The sequence below is a fragment of the Parambassis ranga genome, chromosome 3 (genome assembly GCF_900634625.1).
Source record: "Parambassis ranga chromosome 3, fParRan2.1, whole genome shotgun sequence".
Taxonomy (NCBI): Eukaryota; Metazoa; Chordata; class Actinopteri; family Ambassidae; genus Parambassis; species Parambassis ranga.
In genome coordinates this window covers 12825020-12838695 of record NC_041024.1, presented here as the reverse complement: position 1 = coordinate 12838695, position 13676 = coordinate 12825020, and the positions used below count along the sequence as shown (strand labels likewise).

The 13676-nt window shown below is 41.4% G+C and overlaps 1 protein-coding gene across 2 annotated transcripts; it reads right to left on the bottom strand.

The window, feature by feature from the left end:
* Window positions 1-294: 294 nt before the first annotated feature.
* On the bottom strand, window positions 295-13675 carry znf821 (zinc finger protein 821). Of its 2 annotated transcripts, XM_028400975.1 has the most exons (6): window positions 13562-13675; window positions 6816-6947; window positions 6556-6674; window positions 5963-6061; window positions 5193-5359; window positions 295-3974 (listed from the first exon to the last, which is right to left on the bottom strand). In XM_028400975.1, the coding sequence occupies exons 1-6, from the start codon at window positions 13563-13565 to the stop codon at window positions 2984-2986; spliced, it is 1512 nt and encodes a 503-aa protein (XP_028256776.1). In that variant the 5' UTR covers window positions 13566-13675; the 3' UTR covers window positions 295-2983. The 2 variants fall into 2 exon arrangements, with proteins under 2 accessions (XP_028256776.1, XP_028256777.1); XM_028400976.1 differs by lacking the exon at window positions 13562-13675 and having other exon boundaries at window positions 6556-6694; window positions 6816-6951.
* Between the last annotated feature and the right edge of the window lies 1 nt (window position 13676).

Genomic DNA, 13676 nt, shown 5'->3' with positions numbered 1-13676 from the left:
AGAGGACAGTTGATGGAAAAAGGGCTGCTATATACAGGCTCACCTCTAGATGCTACTAAGACTCTGCTTCTAAACCACTTAGATTTTACAGTTTGTGCTTTCTCAAACACATAATTTAAGTATCAAATATAACGTCTGTAATGTCTGTACTTTTAAAGGGAAAATACTGAAATACTGTCAGTGAATCAAAAATAACTATTTAAAAAAAGACCCAAACAAGAGGGACGCTGACATTATAATAAATTCAATGTTTATTTTCCACATTCTTTACCAGGTTTTATCATGGTCTGTACATCTGTTAATCCAGTAACAGAAGATGGCATCCTCAAAGTGCCATCCAGTCAGAATGCATTGATATTACAGCTAGCATGTTGTTAGCATTTTTAGCTCATTCATTTGGCCTTGTTCAGAAAGACTTGTTTTGTAAACATAGACATTAGAGGAAAATCCTGATGGAATTAATATAGTAGAAAGGCCAACATTTGGAACATCGTTCTGATTAAACTGTAAAAAACAGGCAGGCATAAACTAACAACATTTGAACACAAGCTCATATTGAACCATTCTAGGACAAGTGCAGTTTCACAACATGCAGTGCTTTACTTAATCCAAACTGAGTACTGCTCATATAGACCAGTGTCACTTCAGAGTCCACAGTACTTCCTTTGCAATAGTGTCCGAGATGCTGAAGTTTTGTAGCATTATTCCACTGTAAGGGGTCACAGCTATTTTCAAAGAACAACTTCTGAGAATACCCAGTATTCATAGTCTAAGAGAGGAGGAGAGAAACAAATGACACCTGAAGCCTTTGCTGAGAACATTGATCTGCCCTTGGTAGAGAGTGTCATGAAGCAGATGGCAGTGAGACCCTGTTGCTTTATGTGCTGAACTTGGAAGAGAAAACACCTCAGAAGACAAAGCGTCTCAAAGAAAGTTGTACAACTGTCCCCGTAACATCACGTCACGGGTCTTTACATGAACCATATGGAGCAGGGTGTTGTATTGAGGCTCTGAGCCCTCTCACTGAGTAAAATTGCCTGAGAAGCTCTTTACTTTGAAGTCTGTTGAAAGTTGCATTCTGCATAGTTTCAGTGAAAAGTGAATTCATTTCTCTTAATAAAAACAAATCTGTTGCATAGAGGTTTGATGCACTCCTAGAAAAGTCTCTGAGGATGAAACCCTATATACATAAACAGTTTTTTTTCCTTTCAAGTTGAATTTGCTGTAACAATATACAACAACTGGGTAGGTTGACTCTCATCTAGGAGTGACTCAAACAGAACCACTTGACCGATATTTCTGAAACTGCTCATTTGACAATGTTTTGCATGTGGAGAAGCAAAGACAAGATAAACTGGAGGTAATGTTACAGGCAGGAAATTAAACAAGGGATAGTCCAAACATGGCCTCAAACAGTAAAACAGCTTTATGCAAAAAAAAAAAAACTCCAAACACTTTCACAAAAAAATATCTTCACAAATATCATATTGCATAAATATGTGCTGGAATGAGGTTAATGATTCAATAAAAATCTCCTGTTATGGGCTGTAGGCGACATGAAATTAGCCCCAGTGCTCAGTCACGGATGATTGAAGCAAATAAAATTGAACAAAAAACATATTTTTTGTCTTAAAATAACACCAACTCAGCAGATACTGTGGAGCTGATTTGCAGATATATATAAATATATGTGTAAATATTTAAAAACCTCGATAAGTGGTACACATTTTGAGGGTACTTAGCCTTACAAAGCATGTGAATGCTACACAAATTGCACCAAGCAGAGGTTGCATCATCTTTAATAATAACAACCCACCTAAATGTTTTAACTTATTCATAAACAATAAAACAAATGCATCTTTGTGGGCAGAATTCAAGTAACATGACAAATTCTGAGGTCAACAGGTAACATATTAGGTACTGGTTCATTGGAACCACTTAATGGAACATTTTTGCACAATATTCCTCAACGTAATGAGCCCAGAAATGTGTAAGAGGTAACTAATGTATTGTACAGTACAATAACAGCAGCACAGACAGTTTTTTAATGAGCCAGAAAACAGCTCTGTAACAGAAAGTTTAAAAAAAAAAAAGACAATTGGCAAAAATATTTTCGGAGTGTAAAGAAAAAGAGATAAACATCTTGGCAAAGAGAATGAACAGAGGCGGATACATTAAGATGTACAATTAAGGAGACGTGAGGAATGTTGCTCAACACTGGGCGTGTTCAATAGGACAAACATTCAGAGTTTATCTGCTAAGAAGCATATTAATAAAATGCTCCATAATCAAAGTGGAACCAGCGCATTTGTAAATCCGGTGAATGTTTGTGTCCTATTAAAGTGCCATGATGATAAACACAAACATAAACTGTGGGAAAACAACCTGCATCCTCTGTAGTCGTGTACAGTACGTATAGAGCTTTGGAAGCTTGGGAGTTGGAACGCAGTAAGCCACAGGACAGAGGGCGCCCTCCATGGCACCAGCTGAGGTAGTAGTTTGACATGAACTTCCCAGGGACCCACGGGAGGCAGCTTGAAGAGAGAGGTGTAGCTACCGGTTAATCCGAGTCACTGGGCTGGTGGAGTGGACCAGAAAGGAGGAGACTATGGCTACAAAGTCCCCACTCCCCATCACTGAAGGTCCATGTGCAAAAGATTTTTTTTTTCCTCAAAGGAAGTGTAACTGCTCCTACTAGAATGAACTGTGTTAAAATCTGCCGACGAACAGATAAATCTCTTTACAACATGCTCTTATGTCATCATCCATACAATATGAAACATTCTCCACCCTGTCCCCAAGGTTTGTCACTGCAATAAATTAGAAACTGAAGGAGTACGTTTTGTATTTAACAAAGCAGTTTGTGTGTGAAGCTGTTCCACACTGGAAATTCACTGAGACCCGGGCAGTCTGATGATGCAGTGCAGAGGTTAATAATGCTGCCTGAAGCCAGGTGGCTCCCCTCACCAGTGACCTGGTCCAATTAGGGCAGTTTCATGAACAGGCCATTATCGATGGAAGGGACCGGCATAGGGCAGGGGAACTGAAATAGACTCATGTCTGCTGTGAGGGCGGCCATTGCAGCAGGATCATGCTCTATCTGTGTCCTCAGAGCAGGGTCGATCTTCTCCAGGCGTCGTTTGATCCTCTTTGCCTCCCTCTCACGGAGCAGCCTGGCTTGCCTCTTCTCTGGTGTCTCATTGGCCCTCTTTAAACGCATGGCCTCTCTGTCTCTCTGCAGTCTGCGTGCCCGCTGATCCTCCGTCTCCTGCATCCTCTGCATGCGCTTGGCCTCGCGGTCCCGCAACCTTCTCAGTTCCCTCTCCTCGTCTGTCTCGCATGCCCGCTTGTTCTTCTTAGCTGTGCGCTCACGCTCTAAACGATGCAGACGAGCCTCCAAGGGTTCATTTTTCCTACGCAGAGCCCATTTTCGCATCGGTGACTTGGCCTCCACTAACTGCTGATAGGCCATGCAGCTGTTGCACACCAGCAGCACTCCGGCAGGATAGACCGGCATGGGGCTCAGGATGTCAGGGATAGGAGGAAGGCTTGAAGAAGAGGAGTTGAGAGCATCAGGGATGGATGCAAGTGATGGCCCATCAGAGAGGAGACTGTCAGGCAGTGAAGGAAAGGAGGGTCCTTGGTCAGTGCCTGTGCATGGTCCTGGTCCTGAGCACGGTCCAGATCCCAGGCCTGGACCATGACATGGTCTGGGTCCTTGACACTGGTTCGACATGTGGCCCGGTCCTTGGCAGGTACGTTGGACTTGACATAGGCTGGGGCTAAGTTCAGACGCTTGACATGAGCGAGTACTCTGACATGAACTGGGGCTGGGGCCTGGTCCATGGCAGGACTGAGAGCCAGCACCGGGGCTGCTCATTGGGCTGCTGGACAGGGAGTGGGACATGGAACAGCTGTCCCTTCCACCAATGATATCCATCCTGGATGTGTCAAGGACATCTTTAAGCTTCTCCCTAACACAAGAGACACAGATAAATCAGCTTGGAGAAAGTGAAGCAACCTTGGTTCATGACTGCAGATGTTCATGAGTCAAATCTGGAATACAATATATGCTTGATAATAACAACGATTTTAGCTGTTTCAATCAGTCTGCCACAAAATAGCCAGTATTGTTGCTTTGTACAGGAAACCATAACATCCAAACTGCAACCTTGTTCAGTGGGTTACATAATGTAGACAGCCAGCTCTAGTTTCATCTGTCAAGCTGCTGTAAATGTAAATGTAGTCCAAATAGGAAAATAATGACTCATTTCCAAAATTATTTTGATACAGAGATAAGGTAGTGTGTCACATGACAGATGACAGAGAAGTGTAGCATGCTGTACAGAGGATGTGGCTGGTAACTGTTGCATCTTTTCTTTCTCAGCGGTGTTAATATGTACATGTTTATGCTGTTACATGTGCTGCCGTTTCTCCTCTCTGCTTTGTTATGGCTTCTCGGTTTTTTCTTGTACTGTGTATCCTGACCTTGCCGGTGCTCTTTAAATTTAAAATGTAATGGTTGTTGCTAAGCAACATGCAAGTTTTACATTAAATCTGTCACTTCTGTTCTAATTTTATTCATCGTTCATATTCTGCATTCTAACCAATGTGTTTGAATGTGCTGTATTAAAAACATATTTACACCTGTACAATGCACACATGTGTTCATGCATTGTTGAGGGATTAAACAGCATCATATAGAACATACTGTCATCAGCCTTGTTAGTATACAAGAATCTGTATGCAGGCCACTGTCCTTTTAGATACTGATGAGGAGCTAGATGTAAAACAACAGTAATCGAGTAATCCACCCATAAGTACTTGGAAGCAAGTACTTGGACCACACCCATCTTGAAACATGCCCGTCATCCCAATCTCAACTACACACCTGTTTTGTTGTAGTGCTGTTGACACAATCTGTCCACAGACAGACAAACAGATACATGTACACCTGCCAAACTACATGTGGTTGTTCCAGGGCCACATTTTTTCATAATGACACACTCACACAGACACAGACAGCTCTTTTTCTACCTGATAATACTATAATAATACTAATGCTGACATGACTTAAACAAGAGATATTTTGGGGCCATTATGATGATCAATATAAGCAACAACAACACTTCTATCACATCTGCATACTCAATAAAGAAAGTCTGCGGTAAAGAGCTGAAGATGAGCAGAACCTGTTAAAGTTGTTGGTGTCTGTGAAGCGTGCACCACAGACAGCGCAGTTGGAGAGGCGGTCCTCGGAGTGGATGAGAAGATGCCGTCCAAGTGAGCCAGGGGAACTCAGGGCTCGCCCACACACTGGGCACACATAGCTCTTGGTGTTGCTCATCATAGTTGTGTGCTGTGAAAGACGGCAGAACAAGAAAAGAAAACACACTCACAAAGATGACAACTGTCTGCTCGGTGGTGCAGTCCGTTCTCAAAATTGAGAAAAGGACTGAACAGATCTAAATTACAATGGTGTCAATAATCACAATAATTAAGGGGCTTTTTGATTGATGGAAAGTGTAACAACACACACTCAATGCCACAGCTACACCCATACGTTTTGGTGATGGTTTTATGCAAAGCATATGTATGCTATAAGGGTGTTGAGTTGGCCTGAGTGATTCAGCTGCCAAGAACTGCTTTTGCAATTAAATTCTGCAGCAAAATCAATTAACACTGTTTGTCCGTACAATCCAAACAAGACAAAACTGTAATTGTCCCAGAAGCACAAACTGACAGACATTTGAAAATATCCAAACAATGCTAATGTACATTCTGCATTTGCAATGCTGATGCATTGAAGGTAAATCCCACTGATTTATACCTTCTCCACCAAAAATCAGCTTTTCAGTATAGTGCTGGTTCTGAATGAATGTATGACTTTTTGCCAAAAAATACTGCAATAAAGTCTATGTCTGAGGGCAGGTGAGACAATGTGAGACAATGTTCCTGGTACCTGGTAGACATGTGAGATGAGCTTCTCAGGGCTGCTGAAATCCAGCGTGCAGAGAGGACAAACAAAGTTGTTACCGTGGTCTGCTCCTTCCTCACTCTCCTGAAGGAAAGAGCAATACAAAAATATTTTAGCGAAGCTAGAGTGGCTTATCCACAGCACACCTCCACCAAAACATCCCTGCAATCTTATCTTCAACTCACACCGTCATGCCTGGATGGCAAATAGTATTTATACAATCAAAAATACCCGCACTTGCAGAAGAATCACTGTCACTAGTGTAATTTTCTGAATGTGCCGAACTGAAGTACTTTCACATGTTTCCATTAGTAGCATATTCTCATGTGTGTGGTGATTTGTTGACTGTACGACTGAGAAGCTTCAGTGACTCATTTACAGTGACACGGTGCTGTGTGCTGTCATAGATGTGACTCAAACACAAGCTGAAACACAGAACATTTTCAAGCAGAAGGGCCATGCACAAAACGTATTGGCTGATACCAAATGAAGTGCTCAACACTTTTGTTGTTGTCTACTGTACAGGCAGTACTCCAAGCAATTAAAGACTGTATAAAGATATCATAAAGATGTCTCACCTCTTTGACTCCCGCTCCTTGTAGGCGGCACTGTGTTCTCTTGGTGGTCATGTGGTCGTCAGCAGAGCCGTTGGAGGACGAGTCTCCACCGTGGTTGTCTGGGTCACTATCGCTGTCTTCTATGGAGGCAAACACAGCCCTATCAATACAGACAGACAACAGAACACAGAGCAGGGCTTACTCTCACTAACACCCGTCAGTCCGAGGACGTTCCTATAGAGTCCATCCTGTCCTCCCTGTCCCGCCCCTCCATCCTGTACCTGAGAGGCTATCCTGCCCTTGGGTTTCCTGGGAGTTGTTGCTGCAGCATTCACTGTCTTCTGTGAACTCATCCCTGCCGTCCATGTTAATAGTGTGCTGAAGTCCTGCAATGCCTGAAGTGTGAAATGGCCCTGGAGGTTGAGACAAAAAAAGACTTCAGTAGTCAGTACAATGTGCGTTTCCAATTAACTAGGAGGCTCATTTATGCAAGCTACACCTATAACGTACAAGTTCAACACTAGTGGTGAGGGAGGAAACAATACAGGAACTCTTTGTATTGTTCACAGAAAATATTTGTATTGTGTAAAGACACAATGTTACTTTTACAGCTATATAAAGTAACATGGGCAATAGTGTAAGGAAATAAATCTGTATACACCACTAAGACTGCCGATATACTTATTTAGTCTCGAGTTAAACATGTCTGTCAGCTGGCACTTTTTAACCCATACACTGTCCACCATATCAGTGACTTATCTCCATAGCAACATAGAAAAAGCATCTGCTCTTCTAGCATACCACAAAAAGGTATTCAAACTAATGCCTGCACCTATAGCTGAGGTTTTGTTTTGTTTATGGTAATACTCTTATACTCTTCATTTTAGGATGCTACAGAATGCCTATCAGGGCCACTTAGCCTGAACATTTTGCAATTCGATGAAGCACAAAATGGTGGAGAGTATTATAGTGCAAATAACCCACCAGTGTAAAACCTATGATCTAACAAACAATCAAATCAATGCCGTCCCAGGGTGTAAATTATTGATACAATTCTACATTTTCCCTAGACTTATAGGATCCACTGAAGAGACAGACAATGAGGCTCTTGGTTTCACGAGAACAATCGCACATAATGCACACTAAGCCAGCAAAGCCAGTCCACTGTCATATATGCATGCGAATTAACTTCATTTGCATCCCAACCCCCACTTTTTCACACACATATACACTCACATAGATAAATGTTAGCTGTTCCAACAGCCATGCTGCAGTCCCACGGGGGAAGCAGCCTGCACTCCTTTCCTCTAGCTAACTGCCTAGCTACCCAGTGTGTTTCTCTCTCTCTCTCTCTCTCTCTCTCTCTCTCTCAGAGTACCACCCACACACTGAACAGCCTGGATCGCCCTCTGTCCTCCATGCTTACATGTAGCTCTACTTCCATATCTATACCATCAGCTCTGTGGGGGAGGATAAAGCTTCAAATCATGACAGCTCATATGTGGCTCATTCCATGTGATGCCACTCTTTTGTGTAGCCCTTTAGGTTGCATGATGCATTACAATCACTTTTCCTTCTTATTGCACTTGACCTGGCAAGTCGTATTAAACTGCTAGCTCTGCTTCATTGGAGACAGTTTTGTTAAATGTTTCTCTGGCGTTGACACATTTGAATTTAATTTTAGATAGCTAAAATTAATGAAAATTTCAAATCCAATTTTCTTCGCTTGTGCGCCCTCTCACCATTAACACAGATCAGAGATGGCTGATGACTTCAGTTACCTGAGACTGACAGAAGTAATTACAGCCCTCATCACAATCCTGAGCTATTGCACACACACACACACTCTTTCTGTCACTCTCTGTGCCTGAGGAAAACAGAAGTATAGTATCTCGAGGTTTGTCATCTTGCTTTTTGACTACTTGTGAGAAGTTGGTATGTGAACAGAGTTTGGGCACTTTTCCCAAAGAAATCCAAGCACTCATTAGCAGTGGTGGAGTGGGCTGGAGTATTGAACTATGAACTACTACAACAAGCTGGCTTCTCGGCACATAGCCAATGATTGATGTGCGAGAGATACCCATCCCCCCACTGCTAGGGCTCTGTCTGTACATCTGTCTCTCCTTGCTCCCTCACTCTCTCCCCCCCTCTTCCCTCCCTCAGTCTCTCTGCCACACTGTGATGTTATCTCTGAGTCTGTGTGTCTGTAGGCAGGAGGTGACGCAGTGTCTGACTGAATCCAGACAAAGAGACAAACTCATCAGCCAACAGACACACAGAAGAGGGAGAGGGGAGGAGTGCTGCTGGTCGGTGGTGGTGGTGGTGGAGGGGTAGCACGCAAAACAAAACAGACAAAAGACAGAATGCCAAAACTCTACTCAAACACCAAGCAATGGGGGTCCTGTTGAATTTAAAAGACCCCGCCTTCTCCTTTCAGCAGTGGTCCCCTCCAAAACACACACATGCAGACACACAACACTGTCTGAATCTGCAGGAAGTACTGGGGCCCCTGTCTTCCATCCACACACACAGAGGACAGAGAGGATGGTGAGACAGACATGTGATCAATTCTCACTCTGGTTAACTGGTGACTGAATACTACAGAAAAAAAGTTAATTAAACATTTATATAAAGTTAGATTGTCTCTGGGTAGTTGGCACCTGCCTTCAAATTTACATGCACAAAAAAGTCCCATTTACATACACTGGGATTTTGATCTGGCCACAAAACTACAGTGTTGACTTAACGTCACACAACATTCACATAATCAGGAACTAGAGACAATCTTGCCATTTTTTTCACCACACCCATGTTTAAACTCAGCAATTACAAGTACACAGCATATGGAGTTTGTGATTGACACAATCTGTCCACACACAGACAGACAGACAAATAAACACCTGTCAAAGTACTCAGGACCATCTTAGGGCTAGTTCCTGCTTAAGTAGGACCACATTTTACAGTGACACACACACGGTGAAAACAATACCAGCTATTCTATCACAGCTAGTAAATATTATATGTTTTTACAGCCAATTTGGAGATTTATTATGAGGAGTTACAAATATATCAAACAAGAAATTGTGGGAATGGAAGGAATGTGGAACAGAGGCCCTCAGTTTGAGTCCGACACACATCTACAAGGATTTGGGACTTTATCTTACACAGCTGTGACACAGTCCACTGTCACCAGACATATAAACACCTGACTATCCTCTCAAAAACAACTTTACACTGTTTTCCACTACAGCAGGTATTTCCAGGTATCTCTATTTTGCAAACAGAGGCAAATTCAATACCAGCAACACGGTCTTGGCTGGTACACCAAGGTACTGCTGGACACGCGTACACATCTTTCTTTGAAAAACAATGGTAAAAACTTGCAAAGCAAGGTATAACAAAGTCTATTTAAACACACTTTTCACACCAAGATATATATATATCTTGGTGTGAAAGAGTTGGTGTGAAAGATTCATTTTATAGTTAATGTATTGTGTATTCGCTGTCACCTGAAAGACATATACCCCTGAGAAAGCCGCAGAAAGCATGCACTAACAACAACCATAATTACATTTTATATTATGCAGTTTTTTTAGTGTTATTATCATGTTATTATCAAGCAGGAAGCACACACACAGCTAGTCAGACGGCACTGTTGTATCATTGTCTAGAATTCCCTCTGTGTGTGTGTATGTGTGTGTCAGCCTCCCTGCCTGTCAGACTGTCTCCCTGCCTGTCTGGTCTGTCAGTCTGTCTGTCTGGTCTGACCCTCTCATGGGGGACTGCTCTGTGCATACAATTCATACCTCACAAGAAAAGACAGGTTAAAAACAATGAAGGCAAAGTCAGTGTACAAACCACAGAGCTTGAACTCACACTCCAGTGACACAACAGGAGGTTTGCCTTGTCAGTCTAAAAAATGTTGTGGCATTTTCACAGCATGAAGTGCACAAACATATGCTATTAGAGCATTGTCTTAGGACCACCTGAGGGTTTGCTCTGCTCCCACTCTGGACTCTTAGAAGTGTTCCAGGACAACAAATTAGCTCATTAGCTCACAGGGATTTGCAGCCACAAGTCAGAGATGTATTTCCACAGCAGTTTAAACAAACTATGTTAGAAAGGAGAGCTGCCACATGCACTGCTTCATTAGATTACACAGTGCAATCCCCTTCAATGGTCACAAACTTGTTGAAGTGGTTCACTATCACCAACAAAGAGCTCCAGCTGGATGGTCAGATGACAAGCCCCATCAGTGTCTCCCCAAAACTCAGATATCACTTGTTCTGTCTTAGACTCCAAACTTCAAAAATATTCAACTTTTAAACAGAAACATGCAGCAAACGTCAGAGTTAACACTAACAGAAACCAGATATGCAGTTTTTCAGATGATATTTTTAAATAAAAGACCTGTATTAATGACTTATTAACTATGGTAATAATTACTCCCTAATAAAGAAACACAGATGGCTAAATTTATTATACATAGAAAAGAAGAAACGCTGGTGTCCCAGTTTCTGTATAGTTGCAGTTAGACTAGTTTTAGTATCACTAAGTTGAGCTTCTTTTGTCGATCTGATCACAAACCTCCAAGTGCAAAAGAGATTTTTAAATGACATGAGAGAAGATGACGATTATACTTCACCACTACACAATTAGTGATTTCTGTTTTTTTTATACCTCAGACACTATGTCTCGCTCTCATGCAAGCTAAATTGTATTGTCAAAATCAAAAAAATAGAATTAAATAAATAGATATTTAAGTGTCAGTTGCTAACTATACAACAGAGAATGTGATGGCATGTAGCTATATCAACATGAACCTGTGATTTACTTACAAGGTGTAATATCAGTGAGGTAATACTGTACATTTATGTAACTATAGACACAATATTTCCTGTTGACCATCCAAAGTGTAGATGGGTGAGGACGTGATGTGTATAAACAATCAATGAAACATTATTAGACAATACCTGGTATACCTACAGTTAACTTTGAAGGGATTGGTCTGTTTTCGCCTGGACATATTATTGCCCACTCCCGATAAAAAAAAAAACAAAAAACAAAACAAACAAACTGCAATTTCCTAACCCTGGGCGGTGACCCTGAAGGTGTCCAGGTGTATTCCGCACTGAGGGGACAGATGATGAACAGAATAAGAAAAACGATCTGCTCGCTCAGCAGAATCGGGACCGTTTACGAAGATAAAAAAAAAGAATAATCACAAGCGGGTACATGTAAGAATCACATTCTTGCAGTCTTTAAATAAACAAAAAACAAAAAACGCCCCGTATCCAGCTGATCAGGGGGTTTTAAACGATGTCCAGACCCGACCTGAGAGACGCCGAGCAGCCCCGAGCTGCTCCGATCAAGAGCCGCTGGCACCGTGCGCTCACTGCAGCGATGCACGGGCTCAGCTGATCACTAACGTAAAAGCTATGAAGCCACGCCGCACAGCATTGTGGGATGTTACAGGGACGGCGAGGACTACTGCTCTGCTTCATGCCAATGATGCTACGTTCAAGTCATGCGGGGGAAAAACGAATACTGACACACATTCTGTCCCTCAGAGCGATGAGGGAAATAGAAATATATGTACTGAAAATGTGACAAACTAAATAATAAAATATACTAATGTGTTGGAATATTTAGTTGAAGGAGCGGATGTTAGGCTACGATGGAGCACATCGATAAGATTTTATTATTATTATCCTGCACAATTATTCTAGTCTCAAGTAAATATTGTTTTATTTATATGAATGTAAACAAATCACAAATACCAAATATAAAAATAAATATAAATACAAAATACTATGACGTTCATTTATTTTAACATACACGTTTCCCTCCTTCGGGAATTTATTTTCAGTATTTGGCTATTTTTTTAATTGACTGACCACACTATTAATTTACACTTGACAGCGCTCTCTGGTGGACATATTATGCAATGCAACACTAAAGTGTGAACTACCTGGCCAAAGTTTCATTAAACAAGACTGATTTTTAAAAAGGCTTGTTCTTAAAAAATAACAAAGAACGCCATTGTAAACATAAGACAACAATAAATGTCTATTAAATAGCTGCATTAGAGTATTACAGTACAAAAATCAAAATAGGATATAGTTTTAGAGACAGGTATGTCCACTTGGTCACATTCATCTATAACCATAAGCATGTTCAGCACTATAGGAAGATTTTAGAACAAATGTTTTAATAAGGGTGACACCACCTTTTAAAGTTGACGTAATGCACCACACCGAAAGAAAGTTTTACACAGGATCATTATCTGGACACCTTTTCGTAGGTGTGCTGTTTGTTCATTCAGATGATAAGCCTGCTGGCCTGTAGGCAAGTCAAACATATAACAAAGTGGCCTGAAAGGTGTGGACTGGTAGTTCTTGTTAAATTATGCAACATTTAAATAAAGGCTGAAAACATAATATTATGTGATTGATAGACCATAACATCTTCCATTATATTACTCCTTCAATGTAGAGTCTGCCCTGTGGTTTGGATTAAGACTTAACCTGATGCTTTACTGATGGCTAATAAACTATTAATCAATGATGGAACATTACACAGTACCGACACTAGGTGGTGCTACAAACCACTGAGCAGCTAATGTCATAACATTGCATCTAGTCGTCATCACTGACTGCCACGAGTAAACTGACCGCAGCACGACATTGACGGAGTAAAAATGTACTCTTCCGCAAGGTTAAGCGAAAATATGCTATCCCAACAGAATAACCTCGTCATGTCATGTAATTCGTGTTATTGTATAATACGCGACCCACTAAATGCATTAATGTGTAAACCAAAGGACACTATGGATCTTTTACCTAATCACTGAAAAATGATGATCTCGTTAGCTAACGTTACTAAGCCCATCGTTAGCCCTTTATAGTCAATGCAAAAACCAGAGACGAACAAGCTAGCTGGATTAGTAAATAAATATAATAAATACTAAGAATACAGCCACCTAGCTATATCCGTCATGATTATAAAGACGTAATTCTGTAATTACCCATGGCGTCCAGTGAATACTGGCATATCAGGTGGGAGTCTCCGGCAGAGGCTGGGATGAAGTCCTCCGGTAGGAGCTAACGTTACTGTACGCTGATGATAAACGTAAGCTGTGT